This window comes from Abramis brama (assembly GCF_963993115.1).
Source record: "Abramis brama genome assembly, chromosome: 10".
NCBI classification, from domain to species: Eukaryota; Metazoa; Chordata; class Actinopteri; order Cypriniformes; family Leuciscidae; genus Abramis; species Abramis brama.
Genome location: NC_139972.1, coordinates 24,096,518 through 24,121,391, shown reverse-complemented (window position 1 = coordinate 24,121,391; position 24,874 = coordinate 24,096,518). Strand labels below are relative to the sequence as shown.

Sequence of the window (24,874 nt, the reverse complement as noted above, 5' to 3'; positions counted from 1 at the left end):
TAAATTAAACAATACACTGAAGGAAAACATAATACGTATATAAAAAAAAGGCTAAATAAATACAATTAAACAGAACTTTTTTTGTTCATCTGGATAAAATTGACTCAAACTCTTGACAACATGTACATGGCCTAGTTCCTCATTCATTTATAATATGATCTTAAAGGTAGGGTAGACAATTTTATTTTATAAACACTTTCTGTTATACTGTTTAAAACTCTACACATCCTGATAGCAATCAATAATAGAAGTGGTCTAAATATTAAAACGTGTACATATATCTTTTGTGAAAGTCTCAGGACAAAAAAGTTTTTTGGTCCGAATGCAATGATATGATGTTCTACCTGCCTGTCAATATATGTATTTCCATCCATTACTATTTCATTACTATTGTAATGTTATTTGCTTTGAGACATGAGGTAGATTAATGCCATCTCAAGTCTTTGACGCTTTACAGACTCTGCTGTACACGTTGTGTTTTGAAGGAGGCATGGCTCTGAAGGGAGGGTGGGATCTTATACTTTCAAAGGTAGCTTGCTATTGCTAGCCTCTCTGAAATTGCCTACCCTACATTTAAAAAGTTAAAGTGGGATTTGATTACATTGTTTATTAGTTTTTGTGTCCTTATGTAGGAAGTATGTTTCAGTGAATTTTATAAATAACCGAACCACCACTGACTCTAAAAATATCTGCATGGACATTGCATTTGAGAACAAAACTGACATATCTAAAATAATCTATGGATTTGCTGTTTGCTTGAGGGCGAGTTTTTAAAAAAAACTCAACTTTGTCACAAAAGCAGGAATTCTTAGACGATGGTCCTGTTTGACAGCACTCTACTGAGTGAAGTGCAACTTTTTATGTGGTATCACACACTTTTGCACTTTCTGTAATTTGCACTGCATTTTTCCCACTTCATTTGTGTTCACAAAGTGTTGCTAAAAAGCATCTAATCTGATATGAGAAAGATGAAAGAATATGCAACATACTGTCGAACATCCATTGTACTGTACATCCTTTAAAAATTCTGGCTAATATGTTCTGCAAAAAGAAGAGCCTGAGAAGGAAAGAAAGGAAGCAGAATGGATATAGTGCAGGATAAGAGCGGTCTCTTAATCTGGTTTTGATTGGATCGGAGGGTGACAGCTCAGTGAACTGGTGCAGAGCTCGGAGGTTATTGCGGTTTGGCACTCCAGATTTTCAAAACAAGCAGTCGGAAAGAGTTTGTCTACAAAAGCTGTAAACTATCAGGTGAGGATGTGAGGGGAGGAAAAAATAGATTGCATTACACTTTCACTCTCAGAGGATGGTCGCCATGCTGAGAAATGAATAGAACACACTATCAAGGGGGAGGATTGAGGATGAACCCAACAGTTTCTCTAATTGAAATAAAGCTTTTAACATTTGAAATGTCAATCCCACCACTTCACTTAGAGAAAATGTCACTTCATGATCTGTCCTTGCCTTTCCGCCTTTCCTAAAATAAGAATTTTCAGGAGGACATGTACATACTGTATATATATATATAAATATACTTATTCTTATAAAGAATAAGTAGGTGTGTTCAAACTTTTGACTGGTCTTGTAAATCTGGCTTAGCAAAAAATTCATAACAGATGGGTGTAATTGTCCAGAAAGTCATGGACAAAATTGGAGCATAATTGCACAAATAATTTCTCTTTGGGTTGAACTGATGAGAGTAAATTATGTGAACACATGCCAGGCATGAGGTCAAATGGTCATGAAAAACCGAAGTGAAAATTTGAATTTAAAAAATCATAAATATTGATACCTCTTGAAGAGCTTGTGTCTGCTGAAGAAGGTCTTTTCTGAGTTTCTCTGCCTGCTGCACATGGAAAGAGTTCCTCTGGCTCTGGATGACAAACACCACTTCTTTCAAGTCTACAACAAACAGAGAAAACATGTCATCCCCGTTAATTTGCTTCCTGCACAGCATACCACACTTTCCCATTGAGAGTGATGACATTAAGGCTGGGTAAGAATTATTTTGTTGCAAAGGCAAGCATATCTATGGAAAGTATTCATTCTTAACTCTAAGCAGAGGAAGGACATGCAGAATACTGAGCACAATATTTAAAACCCCTTAGCTGTCACCCCCCTTTTTGAGAATGGACATTAAAATGCACTATTCAAGCTTAAATGGTTGTTATTCAAGAATGCTTTGGAGTATAGACCCAAGTTTGGTCTTGTTTTAAAGGGAAAAAAATGCAGATTATTACTGAGGTGAAAGCACTTCAAAAAATTAAAGTATGAAAAAGTTATGGAAGTTTAAATTTACATTAAATCAAATATAATTTATTTAATATTTTTCTTTTATATAAAATATATATTTTACAAAATATGTTTTACAAAAAAATTACTATAAAATCAAAGCCATATATCTAACCAAGTTGTGTTCCAAATTTGAAGTTGATATCACAAAAATTGAAGTTCCCATGAGATTTTGTTTAGGCGTATTACCAAAAATAGCCACCGGGTGTAATTGAATTCCATTGAATTTAACTGTATGCATTCTAACAAATTAATAAATTTCTGTCCAAATATCACTTCTGTCACAAAATATGGAACCTTGAGACTCAGACCTTTCTGACAATATGTGTTTTGTCAAGATTAGAAAATATTTTGATCATAAATTATGAAACATGACGACGCCCAAAAGGGGAGGAGCCTGATAAAATAATTTAGAGTACCGTTTCTATGGTAACACAATGTCCAATTTCACAGGATGAATTCTGAGATCGTAAGCTTTCAAATGATACCTAATTTATGATAACTACTAAAATATGTGATGTAATAAAAAAGGCAATAAAAAAGATAATATTATATTTTAGAGGATAATATACTTTTTAGAGGATAATATTATTTTATATATTTTTTTTTATTGACAAATACTAGATTAAATGTTTTATTATGAATTTTTAGCATGAAAACCAAAGTTTCAATTATTAAAAGTGTGTGAGTCGACTTTTTGTGACAAACGCCAGAAACACCTGTTATGATGTAGATTTTTTGATGTGCGCTCTTGTCATAAATTCATCTATTACTGTTCCTGCATAAATTGTAACAAAAAACAGTGCTGAAATATCTATTAAGGAGTCTTAGACCTTTCCAACGATATATAGTTTGTCATGATTAAATTAGGATTTAATTGTAATATAGTGAAGTAAACTTAGGCGTCCCATATACGGGACGGTGACAGTAGAGGGAATAAAAACATTGCACTATGGTTAGCACATATGTTCCTCAGTTAGCGTTGAACCTTGGTGCCAATACAGAAGATGCAGGTTTCGAATATCCAGTGTATTCTGTCTCTATACTATCTCTGTTCAATAAATCTAAAAGCCCTGAAAATAATCATCCTTTTTTTTCTAAACCGTTAACATTCGGAGGGTTTTTGCCCTGGGAAGAGATAGGGCTTAGCATGGCGCACCTGTCAGTTTATGAATGTGCTACAAGATTGAAATCTATTAAAAAAACTGCTTTTATAGAGCAGAACTCTCTGGGCTTTAGGTCAAGTTCGTACAGTTATGCTTCTGGGGCCGTATTACAGAAACTTCCTATCTCAAGTCTCAAGTTAAGATCTGGCAAGTTCAATGTTCCAAATGAGAACTGAAATCACCATGGTTACTAAACAGATAAGACCTGATTCGAGATGGAGTTTGTTTCTTGATCTACAATAGCTAAGTACTACATAAAAATGTAACGGCATGGTCTCTTGAATGATTCACAAAGGATTAATTTATAATGAGTTTAAAAAACAGAGAATTAGCTTAGACCACCTCATTGATAAATGTGTCATAAGAGGCTTTAAGTCATGAGTGTGGACCTGATGAAAATGACTCGTTTGAAGGCCTGTGAGTGGTGCAATTAGACTCGGATTTAACATGCTGAGACACTGATCACACCGAATACGAATCTGCGGCATTTGTCTAATGTCACAGTCATGGAATCTATTCATGAACTTTATATTTATCATCAAACCAGTCAGGAAACATCATCACATGATCATTTTCAGAATAGAAGATGGATGGATGGATGGGTGGGGAATTTACGTTATCAGTGATTTAAAAAAATATATATTTTAGGAGATTGACAGCTCTGTGCCCATTGACATTTTTTTTAAACATTTTGCTCAATCTCTATTTTTTGATACAACAAAAGAAGAAAGTAATACAGAATGAAAACAGCATGAGGGTATGTAAATGATGAAAGAAAAGCTATATTTGGTTAGAAACAATTTTGGGTAAAATATTATTTTTAAGTAGCGCAGACACAGGAAGCATAGAGATATTCGATATCTATCTCCACACGCTAATCATAAAAAAACATACAGCATTAAATCTCGTAACAGGAGGTATTAAAAATCCTTGATGCAGGTGCAATGTAAACTATATAGTTTAACTATAAAGAACAACCAGCCAAATGCACTCATATTCCACTTCATTATACTACAACACCCACACATTGAAAACCGACTCTAAATCTGTAGGCTGGGAGAATTAACTTTGCTTTCATATGTTCTCCCAAGTAAGAAAGCTCTGGCATGTAATAAAACCCATATGCCAATGAGAAGCGTCACTTCTTTAATAAGTGTTGCAGTCACTTCATCATGAGCTCTGTTGCATGTTAGCTCAAGCTCATGTACGAGGTTCTCTGCCAGCCACAGCACTCTGGATCTCTTTATTAGGTTTCTTTCAAACATCTGCAGCAAAATGTGGCCACACAGTGCATATTACACATCGTAAATTATGATTGGACACCGAGTTTTCTCCTTCATGCAGTTTTTAAGCAGCTCTGAGAAATGAGTCTCATTTGTCAACACAAACGAGACAAGGAGTACGAGGAAAGCGACAGCTTTGTAATCTTCCTCCGAGACAGGCTGAGAAAGAGTGAGAATGTGGAAAACAGCTGACATGAGCAAACAATCTCTGTATGCCTCAATCTGCTCCCTAGTTAAGTCGTAAACCCTCTTCCCAGGGTTTCAGCCATTTCTAAGGCTGTCCCATTGTCCAGGTTGTTCCAGTGCAAAGAACTATTTACTCTCTTAAAAATTCCCAAAATACACTGTACAAACTAGTGCGCATCGGCTGCATGCTATATTCACTTCACCGGATATTATGCAAATAAAAATCTAATAATAAAAATAAATATTCTGCATACTTTTTGATAAATAATAAAAAAAATAATATATGTATAACTACATTAAATAACAAACTGAGGATGAACAATACTTCTACAGCATATATTAATTTTAGTTATTTAAATCTCGTCATTTACTAATATATTATTAAAATCCATCCAAAATCCATTGTATCTGTTAACGTGAACTAACATGAACATGAATATTATTATTAACTAACATTAACAAAAGTTAATAAATGCTGTACAAATATATTGATCACTGTTAGTTTGTTAGCAAATGTTAACAAATGAGGCATTACACATATTTAAAGCTCAACGATTATGCAAAATCAGTACACAATCACCCTACAATGATAAAAATCCGCCCACTCTTTTTTAAATCCCTATTAAACCAAATCAGTCTCATTAGACATGCCATGTTGATTCTCTGAGCAGTGTGACATCATACTGCTCAGGCCCCGCCCACGGCTGCTGACTGACAGTCCTGCATTACCATAGTTTCCGCCCTCAGTGAGTTGTACACTATCCGCCATTTTCTCCGCGCTCGAGCAGCTGTAGTGACAATGTCTTGTAAGCAATCCCAGTTGTTGGATGTAAGAGTGAACATAAAAGTCTTCATTTTCAAGAGTGGATTAGTTTATTATTAATTGAAAACATCTTAAAATGATAAGATGTTTGTTATATATATATAAGTTTTATTCGCACTCATGCTACTAAATGCATTTTACAGTTCGCACACATCTATTTTTAGTTTTCAAATACGCATTAAATGCTTGCACTGTCGAGCCCTGACCCCGTTTACATCTGTATTTAGCGTCGTCCACTTGCTATTTAATCGACCAAAACACATCTCTATACCAGGTGTAAACAGGGCCTAAGTCTGTGTAGACTGAAAGCTACAGTTGTTTTGCTTGAACGCTCTGTCCACGCAAAGCTTAGGGGCAGGAAAGCCCAGGGCCATGGGCATGATCTGTTATGTAGTGCCATGCTGTTGTAATTTAGTATTGCTGCCTGCCGTCTCCGCTCTGTCCTTCTCCACCTCAAAGCTGCTATTGATCTGCCGGCTCTGATGGGAAGGGGATTTACCTCCTAAACCACGGCGTGCCCATCTCTTACAGATCTGCCTGCCTCAGGGAATGACAGGGACTTATAAAGAAATGTACATGCCATTTACTCCAGCTTCCCATTCACATCCTTGAGCTTTCAGTGGCACAATCCCACTTTTAAAAGCCTTTGTGCTAAGTACGCTTGCAAGTTTGTGTGCATGTACGTGTACGTGTCTGCTTACGGATGTGAGATAGGATCTTTTCTGAGATCTATTTATAGCATACATGAATTTTGGAGCACTGGGTCTGTCAATGCCTCCATGGTAACAAAAGTTGATTCTAAAACCAAGTGAACTGCATTTCTGTCTACATAGAAAGCTGCCTTCTAAAGGGGCGGTCAAATTTAAACGTTCTGTGAATGTTTGAATTTTTTACAGATTTTGTTTAAAGGGCACATAACACGCACAGATTCTGCCAATCTCATGTAAATTTTGAGTACCTATTGAGTAGTATTGCATCCTCTTTCCGAAAACAGCCGAGCTCCTGGAGGCGTGCCGTGGGCGGAGCTAAATAGTCATGCACAATACATCATCGTGTTATCCCTGGATTACTTTTGATTCACTCCACAAATCGTCAACAGCCAAAAAATAAATACATTTTCACCATTTTATTTTAGGAATTAAATGTTGTATAAAATCTGGAAAAATATATATGAACAAACCCCTCAGTTCAAACCTTCAAAATATAGATAAGAATAAAACTGTAAAGTTTGGTGCAAGTGCTATTGACATGGAGATACTGACTGTAATTGAAATCTACTACAGACGCAAATAGATAAAGTGCTCTAAAAGATACATTTAAAAGTGTATTTTGGATGTTTTCTTTCCACTAGTCTGAAAAAACACTTTATGAACACTGTAAACCCAGATTTTGATTCAACTCAAAGAGATTGAGTTCATATTACTCAAATGTGTCTAATTTATTGACATTACTTGTTAATTCTGATTAAGCTGAACTTTTTCTTGTCCTTTCTTATTGTAATTGAGTTTTTAAGTCCAATCAGTAGTTTCTACTCAAACAAACTGAGTTTGTATTACTTAAACATGTGTCATTTCTTTACATTAATTATGAATTCTGAGTAAACTGTACTTTTTAATGGCCTATCTTATTGTAATTATGTGTTTGAGCTCAAACTACTTAATATCACCAAGTTTTGCCTGTCCAACAGTATGTTCAGAGGGTCAAAAACAAAATACGAAAATCGCGAATTATTTTCCAGATGGAGTCACGGGTAAATTTACTGCTAATTTCCTACAGAATTGTAGTGTATTTCCATAATACAGCTAGTATTAGGCTGTATCTTTTACAGAACAGCTGTAAATATACAGCACATTTCTGTTTTCAACCCGATAAATTCGTAATACAGTATCATACTGAAAAGGTATTGCATTGTGGGATTGATTTATTTTGCGCTCAATTCAGTTCAAATGTGACGCGAGCAGACACTACTACAGGCAAACTTGATTTGTCAGCGAGATTCATTCAACTGAACAGAATAATCATTCATGTTAGCCTATCAAGATAAACAGTGTCTGCGAATCTGTGAGCAATTTTTAAGATTTTGTGAGCTTCGGTTCGTGTTTCAAACAGTAGCTAGTTGCCTGAGGCGCAGCAGAAAATGGACGACATTAACGTTACATGAAGATGGATGGAAGAATCATCTGAATAATCTAGCTGCGCCTGTGACGATAAGTGGGATTTAGAGTTTGAGAAGATGGGAAAATTGTTCAACTGAGTGATACGGTAAGCCAGTATATATATTTTTGCGTTCGCATTTCTACATTGTTTCCACGTAACTTATTTGGTTTGATTTTGCGAACGCGGTTTATACCGCGGCCTCGCAAGCATTCACTCTGTTCCACCTGTTTACCATGTAACAGTTAACGTTAACTTCGACATTTCACATAGCCTAATAGGCAACATTTACCCTATTTTTTACAGTCTATGCATTTACCATGTTATTTGCATGACACACTTTTGATATATATATACATATATTTTTTTCGTTTCAGGCTTTGCAATCTGATGACAATCCAGTGCTAATGTAAGTGCTTTTAAGTAGTGTTACAGTTATAGTCTATCTATGTGGTAAAAAAATAAATAAATAATGCTGTCAGTTATGTGATCGTGCTTTTGAATCGTTGTCAGAATTTTGCTAGCACAAGAAAATCCATGTTCCTAATTTTGTTTTTAAATGTAGTATTCCTGATTGCCATGCCATGGTCCTACAACTACTCCCACCTTTCAAAGAGAAGTTAGACGGTGTTATCCTTAAAGCAGATAAGTAGAGATTATTCAACAAATCTCATTAATCTGTAATATGTTTTATGTTTTGGTTTTGTTGATCATGGCTGTGCTGTCCTTTTTAAAAATTGTTTCAGGAATTTGCAAAGCTGATGTCCAGCAATCTACATTTGCCAGAGAGTCCACACTTTATATTGCTTGGTATGTAAACATTAGGTAGTTTTAATCTAAAATGAAAAGCCATCATTTACTCACCCCACTGCAAAATATGTTTTTCTTAATTAGTGTTTTTTTTTCTTGTTTCCAGTCCAGATATCTAAAATTCTTACATGAAGAAGCATTTAATAGACAAGTAAAAATTGTCTTGTTTTCTGAAAGAATAAGTCAAAATTAAGTGAGTTTATGCTTAAAACAAGCAAAATAATATGCCAGTGCTTTTAACGTTCTAACCCTAATCAATTTTAATGTTTAGGTGAAAAATGTAATTCATAAAATTATGAATAGACAACTACATCGAACCACAGTGAAACTCACACTAGTTATTTTAATTATTAATATTATTTATTAATTTATTTTTTCAATTACAGGTCAATCTCTATGCGACCAGTGCTGGATATTACATTTGGAAGGTCAAGGTGTGTGTGGAAAGGATCACAGCATCTTCATCACTGGCCTGGCAGCGCTGTTTGCCTCATCCTATGAGTTCAGTTTGCAGTACAGGAAGAGGCAGCACCTTGAGTTTGTTCAGAGGTTAGTCATTGACATAATTGCCATTCATATAAATATTGGACTGAATTGTGACTTGTCTTGACAGTATTTATTAAGCTGACTACTGGTATAAACAATATGGCCATGGTTTCCATACTGGGCTTAGCTTAAGCCAGGTCTAGGCCTTAATAAAATTAGGATATTTAAGCAGCTTTTATAAAAATGTCTAATAAAAAAAAACATTACTGGTGTGCATCTTGAGACAAAACAGTGGCAGTCACATTTTTTAAGATATGTCAGTGCAAGTTGTTTTCAGTTAAATGATTAGTGAAAATTCTGTCATTAATTACTAACCAATTCTTCCAAACCTGTAAGACCTTCATTCATCTTCAGAACACAAATTAAGATATTTTTGATGAAATCTGAGAGGTTTCTGAACCACCCATAGACAGCAACGTCTTTGCAACTTTCAAGGCCCAGAAAGGTAGTCAAAACATCGTTTAAATAATCTATGTAACTACAGTGGTGCAACCTTAATATTATGAAGCGATGAGAATATCTTTTGTGCACAAAAACAAAATAACGTCATTATTCAACAATCTCTACTCTTTCACGTCATTCTCCTACGCTGTTGACGTAGTGTAAACAGTGTCAAGTCACCTTCATTTATACAGTGCTTTTAACAATATAGATTGTTTCAAAGCAGCTTTACAGTGATAATAGAAAAGTACAGTAACATAGATTGTTTAGGCTTTACAGCAGCTCTAGAATAAATTTATTAGATAGACTATTTTTTAACCGTCAAAATGCCGGCGGACACAGCTTCCGTGAGTTGTTCAAAATCTTTCTTTTTAGTAAACTCTGTGTACACAAACAATGTTCTCAATGCTGGAGTTCATGTGTAGAGCCCCTAGTGATACTTCCAGTAAAGTTTCATGTTGTGTCGAGCCTTCTTGGTTGTTTTAAAAATAGCTATTTTTGATGCTATAATAGTCGTGCCCCAAGCACTCCCATTCAAAAGGCAATTTGACCGAAAACGAAAATACGGTCAAACTTAAAAGTGGCGTTTCCATCCTAATTATGCTTTTAAACGAAAGTTTGCCTCGGGTAGATTAACAAAAAGAGGTTGCATTTTGGCAAGAGTTATCCTTTAACGCGTTCCGGCCCACTAATCTGCACAAAACGGATGTGTCTGGTGGCTCGAGAATGTAAACCCTGTTTTAGATTTCTAGGTGCAAGTCTTGGAAAAAAAGCCAGTGCAGCGCTTCTGGGTTCTACGTCAGAACGTAGGCTTATTATTGGCCAACTCTGGTCGTGTGTGATGACCCAAGAGCTAGCCAATAGTGAGCCTACATTCTGATATAGAACCCATAAGCGCTGCACTGGCTTGCGTAGTGCAAGTCAACAGTGTAGGAGAATGACATGGAAAAGAAGAGATTATTCAACAATGTCGTTATTTTGGGGTTATTTTGCACACAAAAAGTATTCTCGTCACTTCATAATATTAAGGTTGAACCACTGTAGTTATATGTACTATTTACTGATGTTTTTACCACCTATCTGGGCTTTGACAGTTGCAATGACATTGATGTCAATGGAGGGACAGAAACCTCCCAGATTTCATCAAAAATATCTTAATTTGTGTCCCGAAGATGAACGAAAGTCTTGAGGGTGAGTAATAATGACAGAATTTTCATTTTTGGGTGCAAACATGCATTTTAGTCTGGTAAATATCATGTTTAACATTATCATGTAGTCATGTATGCAATTCACATTGCAAGGCTTGCAATTAAGGTTAAATTATTTTTGTCACAAAGGTTTGGGCTGGATTCTGGCAATGTGTGCTCTATATAAACAGAGTCTATGGCTGCCTTTCCACTGATACTCTGATGGGACCTGATGAGGGGATGATATTGTTAATGAGCTGGGTGATGAGTAGACAAAAGTTGTAGAATAAAACTTTAAATCTGGCAACCCCACTTTCAAAAGTTTAGTTAGTAGTATTTATTATGACGGTGCACATGTAAACAGACACATTGAGTTGATGTATTTTAACCAGGGCAGAAAAAATATCAGTTATTGATCACAACATCCAACATTGCTTTTTTTTTCATGTTGTTCAGTTTTATCCAAACAAATTAGTCGTTAAAACCAATATCTGGTTTTTATTTACACATCTTTTGTGCTGTCTATCTCTGTCAAAATATATAAACTCAGTCCATAATATTTCATTGTTTTTTTTTTTCTTTCTTTTCAGCCTTTTAGATGCTTTCTTGACATCAATCCTGAACGTGGATCAAAAACAAAGAAAGGACAAGTAACTTCAAAGAAAGCTGGCCAAGTTGTGCAAAAAAAGAACACTGTAAGCCTACAGGTTTCCTCACTTCTGCGAAAACTTGAAGACTTTGAATGGGATTTCGTTTGCACTTTTATGGACTTCAGAACAGAAACAGCAATTCACTGCCATTATAAAGCTTGGAAGAGCCAGGACATTTTTAATGGAACTCCAATTGTATTCGTCTGAAAGAAGAATGTCATATAGATGACTTGAGGGTGAGTAAATCATGGGCTAATTAAAATTTTTGGATGAACTATCCCTTTAATTAAGCGCTAAGTGTTACCTGTTTGTTGTTAAAGTGTTAAAATTGCATTTTATGTTTAAAAAAAATTCAGCCAACATGTTCACAGAAGGCAATTTTCTGATCTTTGCTTTTAACCAAAATAAATGTTTTAAAACCCAGAAAATGTTGTTTTCTTTTTCCTAGTATGGCTACTCTTATGAAACCTTAACATATAATATTTTAATTATGTAATTATAAAAGCAGCATTCCCTGTAAAATACAATTTATTGCTGTATACAAGTTTAATATTGTAAAAGTATGTGGTATATACTGTATTTGGTAATTCCAGTGGAGTACTATAAATGCTTTTTACTGTACTAGTGCTGTAAAAATACAGTATGTGGCTGGCAATGGCAAAATATTTTACATGGCTCTATTTATTGAAAGATATTTTGAGTTTCAGGAGCTAAAAGTTAAGTTGGGTACGTTAGAATATACAATTTAGTTGAATTGGTAATGGAGTAATGCTTACTTAACAAGCTGAGTTAAATAAATGGGTGGGGGATGATTGTTTAAACTAAGTATCTTCAGTTACTTTAACTCGGTTATAAGTACATTCAACTTAAATGTTCTATTCCATTCCATTATGGGCTTAAGTACATTGAACGTAGTCCATTTCACTTATTCAACTAATGCTTCATTACTTAAACATTTTAAGGCAACGAGTTACCTTGGTTTTTTTAAGTAAATTCTACTTATCCGGGTTTACAGTGAAAAGCCAAAAAGCCCAAAAGCTTAAAATTGACAGATGCATGCAAAAACACTGTTTTTGCCTAATGTCTCGCCTTAAGATGGTCAGGTGGATTTGCCGTGTTGACCAACAGAAAGCTGTTTGGTTTGAAAGTGACTTCTGTGTGAGCTGTGCTTCAATACATCAGTCAGAGCACTATTGACAATGGACCGTTTTTGCACCGAAAATTGTAAAACACTCTACATATATAGGCTCTCTATATTAAACTACAACATAACTTCACACATAGTGCTTCAAAAAGACAAGATTCACAATTGCTTTCAGTATAGTTCGCTGTTAGACTGTTGCTAAGCTAGCAACATAATCCTCTAATACGCACAAAAACACACGCAAATGCAAATACTGGGTAAAATTAATTTAAATTTTATTCAGTCAGATATATTTTTTTTAATTGGACTTGTCACAATGTATGGGATTCCCTTCTCCACAGCCAGATAAGAATACTACCCTCTTTTGGCCAAAAAGAAAGTCATCTTGTAAGGGTTAGAAGTTATTGAAATGCATAAAAAAAAATCCAATGTACATGATATTTGTAAATAATATATTATTATATCTGATCGACGGGTAAAATAACGAATCTAGAGTCAAACATGTACTGTAGGCAGCTAACAAGGTTTCGTAACAGAGTGATTGCGTCTGTTAAGGGTATGTCTGACAGGCATTGTGCAGGTGTATTAAAAGCCTTAGTGTCTTTCTTTTCTGGCATTGTGGGGTGCCACAGTAATAACAGTTATCCGGTCCCGGCAAGCATCAATGATAAGGTGCTTGCCAATCTTTCATTGTGTCTCTATGCCTGTGTGATGTCAGAATGAAAGCACAGAGCAGTGTGTAAAAAAAGAAACTAATTAAACCTGAATTTAAATGGTGTGGCCTCCACTAATAGCGTTCGATTAATCATTAAACAACGGAACAGCAGAGGGATGGAAAAAGGAAAAGCCTTGACATTTTGTCTCTCTTTTTGACCTTACATCAGCCTCGTTTCTCTCTAAGCTTGGTCACCATCACTTTTGCACGCGCCAAATTCGCGGACGAGGACTCTGCGTGATGGAGCTAAGTAAGCAATTAAGAAATGTATTGAATTATTACACAAGGCTTTAAAACAGCAATATCTTCACTGCAGACCACCACTGAATTGTAAAAATGCAGAGAACGGTTCTTCAAACTGTCAGTGTAGACTACTTTTGGATGAGAAGGCCAATCAAACTCTGACATGGAGAGGAGACAGAGGTGGCTGATGGCTTGAGTTAGGTCTATGATTTATTTAGTGAGGTATCACTTGATTACAGGGCTTAGAAGCATGTGATCCTTCGTCAGGTTTCTTCTGTCCTCTCTCACTTCTCTCTCTGCTCATCCTGTATTCTACTGGAGGGGTGACTCGAAAGATAAAGGAACTGAATCTTCTGGATAAGGGAGATTTATTGAATGAGACGCTGGAGAATTGAGCTTCAGTCACTGAATTGTTGTGAATTGTTTTCCCCATATAAAGTATCACCTTCAAAGCTAAGACCTCTGCTTGTTTTTTTTCCCCCCATCACGCCCTCCAGGGTTTGGCCACTCTCCAGGGGTCTTAATTTGCAGAAATACTAGTACCTAATAAGTTGCAATGTTGCTGCATGCTGCTTTTGGAAGAAAAACATGAATAACACAAATGTAAAAAAAAAAAAAAAAAAATGGAATTAGCTCACTTGTCAGGCCTAAAAACTCGTGGAAAACGCCGCGCCGCTTTCTTCTTCTTTCAAAAAGCGCATTGGAGCTTGCTCTCCCGTGGTGTCTGCCATTGCCAAGCAATCATGAGCAGCGTTCTCCATAAAGATGAAGAAGTTTCAGCAATGGATAAATGTATTTCCAGCCTATGCATGAGCTCTGCTACTAGATATATTTATTATGGAGATGAGAAAAACAAAACAAAAAAAAACACCCTGTACAGGTATCACTAGCTGTTCGTCCATTTTGGCTGAGCTTTCAATGTTATTACAAAAAGGGTGAAGCTGGTTCTCGTCACATGACCTCACCTAAAAAGGTGAGATTTTTTAATCTCGCTGCAGTGTAAACGCACCTGGGAAAAGCGAGCGCTTCACAACACGAGCGGCGCAATGGTGTTGCTCTCTATATGAGCGTACTTGTCATGCGTCTACATTTAAAATAATTAACTTATTATGAGCTTATTAGAATGAGCACACAAAAGACGTGACATGTGAACGGCCCCTAAAACAAGACAACACACTTCTAGGACATTCCCATAACTCCCTGCGTGCCATGTCATATTTAATTATATTTGATTTAAAAAACAAATATATGTATTTAAAATTTAACTGATTTCTCATGCAGTAAATGAAAACATCCCTCCTTCTAAAATATAAATATTTAATATAAACATCAATATTTTGAATAAATATTAGATGAAAAACTTAAACTTGAAAAATGAAACTTAAAAATGTTTTGCCTTGGCAACTAAATGAAACAAAAGTTGAAAAAAGTTTAAGCTGTGTAGCCTACTAATATTACAAAAACTAAAATGAAAATAAAAATAAAGCTAAAGCTAAATAGCTTAAATAGAAATAAAGCTAAATAGAAATAATAAAAGCTAAATAGAAATAATAAAGCTAAATAGCTAAATAAAATAATGATAAAAATAATGATTAAAAGTACTTAAACTAAAATTAAATTAAAAACTGAAAATATACAAATAAAATCCAATTCAAAATCTGAATAAATACCATAACAGTATATAAATAATACTAAAACAACATTGAATGCAAGTACTTTAAGTGGGTTTGTATATATGATTTACCAATTTACTGTCGATATATGGTTATGAACTTTAAAAAAAATATAGGCACAACACGTCCAGAAACATTGTCATCATATTTTACAGAGAGGCTCTGGCAACCACAGCAGATATTAAGACTAGGAAGAGGCATCTGATGAACGCAAGTGTATCATTATAGTCACACTGAGGAAACCCACTAAAAATGAACCTCAGATGGTATTGCATCTACCCAGGAACCCAAACCAATCAGATTCTGTCCCACGGCAACACAACAAGATGGAACTACATGACAGCAGAAACTCAAATTAGTTCTACAGCAACCCAGAACAAAGTCAGACATGATGTTGTTTGCTTATAGAAAGAGGGAAAGAGAGGTGACAGAAAAGGGAGAAGGAAGTAAGAGAGCACTACAAAGTTAAAGAGAAAATAGCACATTTATACCCAGAGGCTGGTGAATCAGGTACAAGCCTGAGGTGAATAAAATGTAAGATTGAAAACAGAATATTGACAAAACAGACTGATTACTGAGGAATAGATCTCAATGCAGACTATTTAATTGAATCCAAATGGCAATTTTACCTCTAAAGAGAAAGACCCAGAATGCAAGTAGGCTACATAAAAATAAGCCATTTTCCAGAAGACAGTTGAACAGTTGGTGGCATAATATTTGTAGACAAAGGGGTTGGGGAGATTTAAAAATATTCTGCACAACCAACCAACAGGCAATCAAGAATTTCACTGTGTGCTGTGCTTGGATCAGCTAAAAAAGCTAAAAGTCTTTATTGTGCACTCATACCGCCTTAAATCGAAGAGAAAAATTATGTTAGACTGAGCAGTGAATTCATATGGCAGTTGCTGAAGTGTGAAAAAGGCTAAAAAATAAATAAATTTAAAAAAAGAAGAAAAGTTTTCCAGCGATTAGGGTGCTCACAAGTTCCATCATAGCATCTACTAGAGAACATTGGCACTGAAGTACAGTAATTAGAGGTGATGTTTGAGGGCACAACAGTAGGGAGCACAAAATGCAATGATTAACCAACCAACAGTATCTACCATTCCAGGTTTATTGCTCCATTTTTGGACTTCACTCAAAAAGTCCAGAGACAAGCCTTTTCCATTAACTGGAGTCATGCAGACCTAATGAGTCTCAACTCGGAAGGTTACAGAGACAGATTTAGTTAAAGACATAGAAAGAGTCTGTGCACATGCCTGATTGAATGCAGAGAAACGAATGTGCTGTCCGTGTGGTGGTACAGTCCATCCACCTGGCACAAACCCTTGCTGACAGTTTGCATTGCCTGAGGTGGCCGGGGGGAGCGTAAAGGACAGTCACCTCGTGCCCCCGCTGGAGGATTGTCAAATCTCTGAATGTCAGCAAAACAGCTGCAGAGAACTCAATCCATCACCCTTAAACGAACAGTTCCCCCCAAAAAGAAAATGATGTCAGTTTTGACTCAAAATCATGATGTTCCAAACCTGTAAGACTTACTTTCTTTCGTGGAAAAACAGCAGAAATTCTGAAATTATGCTTGTCATTCTTTTAAACGATTTACAATGAATTGGTACTGAAGTTTTTATGCTTCAATAAAGGATAATAAAAGAACACAAAAATCTATATTATAAAGTATTTTTTATAGTCTTTCTTACTCATTTAAAATCTTGCCAGCCCTAGTTCTCTTTGAAGTAGACATGTTCGATTTGTGAATGATTTATTGAAAAGATCTGACTCGAACAAATAATTCAGTTGATTCAGTCTTGTTCAACTCACTGAATCGATTACATTTTGGCTGCAGTAAATAAAACTGGTTAGTAAAATTAAAACGTGCATTAAATAGTGCATTCGTCTCATTTATTAAATTTGATACATTGAGGTTGCTTTTGATTTTTTTTTTTAAGCTTGAAAGCTTCAGTAACTGTATTGTAATTGAATGGAAAAGAGCAACCAGCAACCAGTTTTCATAATTTCATTTCCTCCTCTGAGGAAAGAAAGTCATGCAGATTTGGAACAACATGAAGGGTGAGAAATGACAAAATGTTCTTTTTTGGGTGAACTATCCCTGTGAGACTTGGCAAATGTACAAATAAGCAGCAGTCTACCAACAATGATAATTGGAATAACTGGGGGGGGGGATATAGCCCCTATATGAGCCCCCCAAATAACTGGAGAGAGAGTTTGTTCCGTCAATCAAGTCAATCATGCATCACAATGAGTACCAGATGGAAAGCTAAAAGTGTGAAGAATGTGAAGTTCTAAAATGTGAAGAATAATGGCACCATTTTTTCGCCTACTCCTGATTTGAATGTTGCTTTAACAATAACAGACATCTTTCTAAATGACGGAGCCACACAAGAGGGGCCATTAAGCCGTACGGAGAAACAATGAAAATGTCAAGAGTGGATTTTGCACGCTCAGTGGCAGGTGATGGGAGACAAGAAAGACTGTCGATGGCTCATTTCCATGAGCGGTGGCATTGTGCATCCTGGCCCAGAGCTGATTGTTTCAATGTAGAACTGGCTGTGCTCCAGTGACTCAGATCATTGTGCTGCTGTAGATGTAACGATTTGGAGTGATCCAAGTTTGTATGCAAAGCTACCCAATCCCTTTCGACTCACCGGGGTAACACGTCGTTCAAAGAAGAGAGAAAGCAAGGAAAGGAAAGAGAGAAGGGAGTGAATGAAAGGGATCAAAGGATGATAGGGAAGAAAAAGATGGAAAAACAAGATAAGACGGGAGAGGTGGAATGAAAGAGGGAGCAAAGAAAAGCCTGGCTAAATCAGCTGGAGCAAAAATAGCCCTTTAGATTTAATTCAATAGGACATTAATGCAAAAACAAAAAATACAACCATCTTAGGTTTAAGATGAAACGCTTTTCCATGGAGAATATGACTTAGGGATGTGCATCTACATCTTTTTTTTGAAAAAACGACTAATGACTAATTAACACTGTATAATTAGGCTGACTTTGGGTACACCTGACTTAATCAGATGTATTTACATAAGACATGTTCTCAAGTACAAAATACAGGATTCTTGAGATTATTAACCTGACACACCTTCATTTGAGGTGAGGCGCAATGCAATGGCTAAAGACATCCATATATGTACACATACAAAATCATTCTAATATGCTGATTTGGTGCTCAATTAACATGTATTATTATTATCAATGTTGACAACACTTCTGCTAAATACTTAAATTCTTTGATGAATAGATGGCTTTATGAATACTTGAAATATATTTTTTTGCAACAATGTAAAAGTCTAAAATTCTAAAGAAATTGTCACTTTAGATCAATTTAATGCATTTTCTTACAGAATCTTACAGAATTTTTAACAATAGTGTATATGGCTGAAGTGGCAGTACTTTGAAAGGAATTAACTTACACACAAAATGGTTTTAACGTGCAAACTGTTTAACAAACAACATGCCTATTAAAGATTTGATGCTAAATTTATTAAGAAAAAAATCTAGAAACTGTTAACTAGTCGACCCTACTAACTGCCTAGTAAATTCAACCAATATGTCTAATATATTTTAAGAATATTATATAATATTAATATTTGCATTAATGGTATAATCATCCACCATTTTATACCTGTGAATTTCTGTTTAAATACTCAGCACAAATGGTCAATATAACACGCATAGTTTTAACTCACCGATGGAAAGGTCAATGACGTAAATAACTATTTAAAAAAAGAGAGAAGAGTGTTAGTTGTAGGGAAGGAAGCAGAGAGAGGTAGACACTTTTTGGCAGAACAGAAAAAAGAATAACACTCATTAGGATTCTCAGCAAGGGTTGGACATCACAAAACCTCCTGGACTCCAACACCTGAACTTAGGTAAGGGAGCTCGAGCTGGTTTAATCATGCTCATTATAAAGCTGCAGTCCCTGTGTGCATCTCACCCGGAAACTAATGAGCGTTGAAGGCAGTTTTAAACCTCCTACTTTGCATCAATAATTCAAGGCCTGGAGGCAGCTCCACTTTAAAAGATTCCAAATCCGTGAGCCTCATTATCAGGTCTTAAACTGAGCGCCGCTCCAAGGATGTGGATTGAGTAAACATGATCTCAGCCACTTTTTAAAAAGCAGAGTTGCGCTTTAATTAATCAGAAAGCATCTGAGTTTTCGCATTTCTAGGAGACAAACTGTTCAGAAGAAGCAACACCGTGAGATTTTCCAAGCAGATCCCAGAAAAGAATGCGGGTTACTTGAGTTCAGAGAGATGTAGGGAAAAAATGTAGGATGAGGAGGAAGAAAACTTATTTTTATGTCTCATGTCACAGGAATGATCAAATCTGTGGTACTCAACTGTCAGAGAGTTAGTTAAGTAGTTAGTAGTGATAGATGCAGAGGAATAATTCAGATAGTTGGGAAGAGGTATAGTTGAGATGATAGATAGATAGATAGATAGATAGATAGATAGATAGATAGATAGATAGATAGATAGATAGATAGATAGATAGATAGATAGATAGATAGATAGATAGATAGATAGATAGATAGATTCATGCGACAAAAAAGCCTATCATTAAACTAAACTACAGAGTTTGAGCCATGCTCTGCATGCCTTCTGGCAGAATAATCTTAATCATAACCAATGCAGAAATTGCAAAGACTCCTAATAACTTGGCACATGCCCAAGTAATAAAACCTGACATCGCAGCAGTATGACTATGAACAATGACCAAGGTCTTAATCATATTTATAGATGTAATCACATTAGAAATCAGAGACGCCAACACAAACACAGCAGCACATCCAAGGTGTTGTGTTATGAAACCTAAGTGTCATCAGTGCTGGATAAAGAAGAAGTAAAGCTGGGTTAATTAAGCATTACAGTTTGGCTTGTATCTACATAAGCTATTTTTCATGTGAATGATCCTTTAGGAGATGGTCCAGAGAGTAACCACGATGAAGAGAGTATCTGATAAAAGAATATAATAAAAAAGAGTCACTGATACTGAGGCAAGGTTCCTTTTTTAAGTAAAACAAGCCTTTGAAAATCTTCTAGGCATTTAATTTTAGACTTGAGATGCACTTAGAGTTTTTCAACCCATACTTTTTTATTAAAAGGATAAAAAAAAAATTCTGTCAACATTTACTCACCCTGTTGAAGCATGTTGTCGATCCAAGGAGATGTTAGGCAAAATGCCCAAGCTGTGTCGGTTTTAAATGTTAAAAGACGAGGCAATACAGGAGAGAAAACTATTTAATTGCTATTTAATTTGGAGCAACAGTGTGAATCTCTGTCCATTTTCAATGTATGTAAACGAGCAGCTAGTCCTTTAAAATTTGCTAGAAATATCAGTTATTGTGCTATTATTAATAAAACACCAATTGGTGTCATTTCGATTTATATCCTTTTTCTTTCTCGCACTCAGAAGCTGTAGTCATTAAAGCCTCATTTAAAAACCCTTGAAAAATCTCCAATTTGAAAATGAAACTCAGAGGAACTGTTATCTCGCCCTTCCTGAGGCTCTTGAAAGACTCTGATATCTTCTTAATGCACCAACTGAGAGTTTTGAGATGATTTACAAATGGCACGTTTAAGTTTGAACCAGTTTAAATTCAATCAGAGAGTTGTATAAAACATCCTTAAGGACACCTCAGAACCTCACGTTTCAATTTTACAGTTTGACGCGTTGCTAAACAGAAAAAAAAAAAATCCTTTTATCCCTTTTCGAATGTTCAAATCATCCCTTTTTTTCTAACCACTCCATCCAACTCTTCTTAATGCTTCATTACATTAAAAAAAAGGCTCCTGACTTTCTAAAAGATAAGACAGGGCCGATGTCAAGTCAACACCATGGCAACCGTGACTGTGTTAAGTGACTGTTATGCACAGGGATGAAGAGGCATCGGGTACTACAGTTCTGGAGTGGTGGATAAGGGAAGCATCCTCGGTTTGCTTCAATTGCAATCAAATTCATACAGGCCTTCAAACCATTCTAAAAAACAATATTTAAGATTAAACACACTCAAATATTCCATTTGAGCTTATTCTGGGAGGAATGATGGATTTCAAACTACTTCTAACTTCTCAACATTCCCATATGATGTAGACTTTGGTCTGAAGTACAGTATTTTTAGCTGCACAGACAATATCCAGAAATAATTTAGAGATTATGCTAGTGTGCTTGACTTTTCGCTATCTGTAGAGTGCATTACAAGAGAAAACAAAGCTCAAAAGAATGCCTCTCTGACATATACGCATAAAGCGCTTCAGGCATCCAAACACTTCTGGGAGACTATGGAAGAGAACTTCAAAACCATAAAGGTTATTGTTCTGCGTCACACGCTTGGTGCAAAAAGAGGCTCTGAGAATATTCGTAATCATACTATAGGCTGAAGCATATGAAGGACTTTTTTGAAAGTGAGAGTTCTGTGAAATTTTTGCACTTCAGGCTTCCTTCAACTGTTTGATGTATGAAAGTCATTACATTTCGACAGACTCCACATCCACTTCATGAAGTTGATTAATTGCCGTACTTGCCTACTTTTGAGTCAGACAAAGAAAAATTTCAAAAAGACCATGTTTAACTCTATTCTCCTTTTTATAAAGGCTAATTTCATGCCTGTACATAATTGAACCCCCAGTCTATGCTCAAACTGTTGATCTACTTTCATCTTTTAACATGCCCTTGTCATTTCTCTCTTCCTCTGCCTCATCCACTGAGATTTCCTTTGTTAAGCGGCGACAGCCAATCATAATTGACCTTTGCACCTTTAGAGTCATTTGTATGCTGATTGCTCTAGCATAGGCCTTTTAAAGACAAAAGAAAAGCAAAACACCAGTATCAATTTAGCTGTAATGGTTGCTGGAATTAAGAGGTCAAATTCATCCAGTTCTTATCATCCAAAACTTTTCGCACCTTCTGTTCGAATGTTTTACTGTGGCAATTTCAAGAGGACCTAAATTACGGGTATTGTAATAAACCCCTACGATCTGATCGTTCCACCACGCCATGCCAGATTACTCTCATTTGCCTCGCTACACTGAAATATCAAACACACATACAGCACACTGCAAACGATGACCCAAATCAATTAGCCGTGCCCTAAAATCCAATCCTGCTGCACGGAGAGCCACATCAACTAAAGCCATCTAAAATAAACCTTACCATTTTCTGTTTAGATGAGGCATCAGTGATATTTACAGTTGGTCTGAAGAAACACAATATGAAATGTGATAAGACCAAACTGAAAAGGTACTAAAATACAACTTGAAGTCTCTGACAGGAATTATTTCCATAGGATTTTGGTGTCTTTTGAAAGCTCCTCACACTCTGGCTGACTTTTGCAGGATGTGAAAGGAAACAGAAGCTGCTTGGATACTCACCGAGCTGACTCTCAGCGAGAGGTTTGTCAGCGTCATGGATCTGAGAAGAGAAATTGAGAGAAAGACAACATTAGAGGCAGTGTTTACAAATTAACCAGCAAGTAAATCAAAGTCCAACCTGGAGGCACTCTTAACATCATTCGTTTTGACAAGAAAATTCAGCACTATTAAAACATGCAAATAAGTACAACCTAAACACTAAGGGAGAGAGATGTATGAGACAGAACCTTTCCCAAGTCTAAATAAACTGCAAGCTAATGGTTATTCTAAATGTAATGTCATCAAGTCCTCCTGGGAAGTTCTTACTGACAAGATCAGATATCTAAATTACAATGCAATGGGCATCTAGGGTTTAATGGGCATCTAAATTTAATAGTTTATTTATTTGTTTGCATTTGAATATTTTTGTAGGTGGGGTCAAAAAGTCTGACATTACATTGAAAATCAGGGACTTGAAATAGAATTTAAAACAAAAATATAAACAGAAATCTTTTAATTTATTAATATTATAATGAAATGTATAATTTCAAAATGAATTCATGATATTTGAATAACATTTAAAATTACATTGCATTTACATCATCATTTATGTTTGTCTTTCTTCAGATAAACATTAACAAAATAAAAAATTTGAGCCGGGAAAGTTTCCGAAATTTGGCTGATTTGACATGGAATGACCCTACACCAGGGGTACCTAATCCTGCTCCTGCCGATCGACTGTCCTGCACAGTTCATCTCCAAACCTAATCAAACACACCTGAAGCAACCAATAAAAGGTCTTCAGGAACACTTGAAAATTAAAGATGTTTGATTAGGGTTGGAGATGAACTGTGTAGGACAGTCGATCGGCAGGAGCAGGATTAGGCACCCCTGCCTGCCCTACACTTTTGCCATTTATTATATTTCTTCTGTTATTTCTGTTTATTTCATGTTATATTCTGTTTATAATTCTGATTATGTAAAACAAATTACCATCAACCACAAATAAAAGAACATCTCAAGTTTCCCTAATGGTAATTATGACATTGTGGTTTCGTTCATGCAAATCTCCTAAACATAATCATTCTGACATGAAGCCAGAATTAGTCTTCCTGTATGCATAAATTAGTTGTTCAATTAAATTTCTAAAAGAATATCAAAATGTGGATAGGATCCTTAGGGTTATTTGAACTAATAAATCATGATTCACCATGTCATTAGTTCACTGCAAATTGTGTGGTTTCGGTGCCTGGAGCTGATGCTGTTCTAACCCTGAGTGCTCAGCTCAATTAGAGTATCAGGAAGCTCATTCTGCCACCAGAGCTGTCAGTGCTACCAGTCGACTGTGGAGGAAAGAGTGAATCGATCACAGTTCCTGTTGCGAACTTTGAACAAGCCTTCCCCACTCAAACCAAATCTAACGTCCTCAGGGACATGAAGAGAGAAGGGAGCAAATTCGAGCAATATTCAATGCTCTCCCTACTCGTATTGTGGTATATTAGAGGATAACGAGGAAAAAAGGAGATGGCTTTTGATTTATTGCTACCACTCTGCTAACAATTACTCTAGTCCTGAGCTCCAAGCAGCCCTTCGAGAAACAAGTCATATATCTTTACACCGGGGGCAGAGAGTGGCACATCATTACAGTGAGAGAGAGAGGCTGAATCATCAAGGTGACGTAGTGAATCATGGCACGGTTAGAGATTCAATCCACGGCAACCCGAAGAGGAGAAAAACATTGATTCTGAAACCCCAAAGGACAAGGAAACTCAAAGACAGGGACTTGTTGAGACGGAAGAGCCACCTCCAGTTGTATAATTGACCCTGAAACCAATACACAATGGAAGTGTGCAACTAAAAGAAGTGCTGTGGTTAGAGGTCTGGTGATATGGAATTCCAAAGCTGCCAAAATAATAAATACATACATACAAATGTTTTTTATTTGTATACTTTTTTTGTACAAAATTATTTAAAGTTATATAATAATATAATATTTATAATACTATTATATTTATTTATAGTTATATAATAAGTTATATAATAGTGTTTATACTGTTAAACCTGATCCTAATTAAGAAATACAAACTAAATAAACTGGAGTTTTAAATGTCAGTCAGTCATTTTTTTAATTGAGAAATCAAAATTTCCTTCATCTTTTGACATATAAGAGGTCATTGTACTGTAAAA

At 35.8% G+C, this 24,874-nt stretch overlaps 1 protein-coding gene across 2 annotated transcripts in view; it reads right to left on the bottom strand.

The window, feature by feature from the left end:
• b3glcta (beta 3-glucosyltransferase a) overlaps nt 1–24,874 on the bottom strand; it is a 109,353-nt gene that overhangs the window by 52,286 nt on the left and 32,193 nt on the right. For both annotated transcript variants that reach the window (XM_084125757.1, XM_084125758.1), the window contains exons 4-5: nt 22,709–22,748; nt 1,793–1,902 (exon numbers count right to left, since the gene is read on the bottom strand). In XM_084125757.1, coding sequence (XP_083981883.1) covers nt 1,793–1,902; nt 22,709–22,748 — 150 coding nt within the window. The remainder of the gene's footprint in view (nt 1–1,792; nt 1,903–22,708; nt 22,749–24,874) is intronic.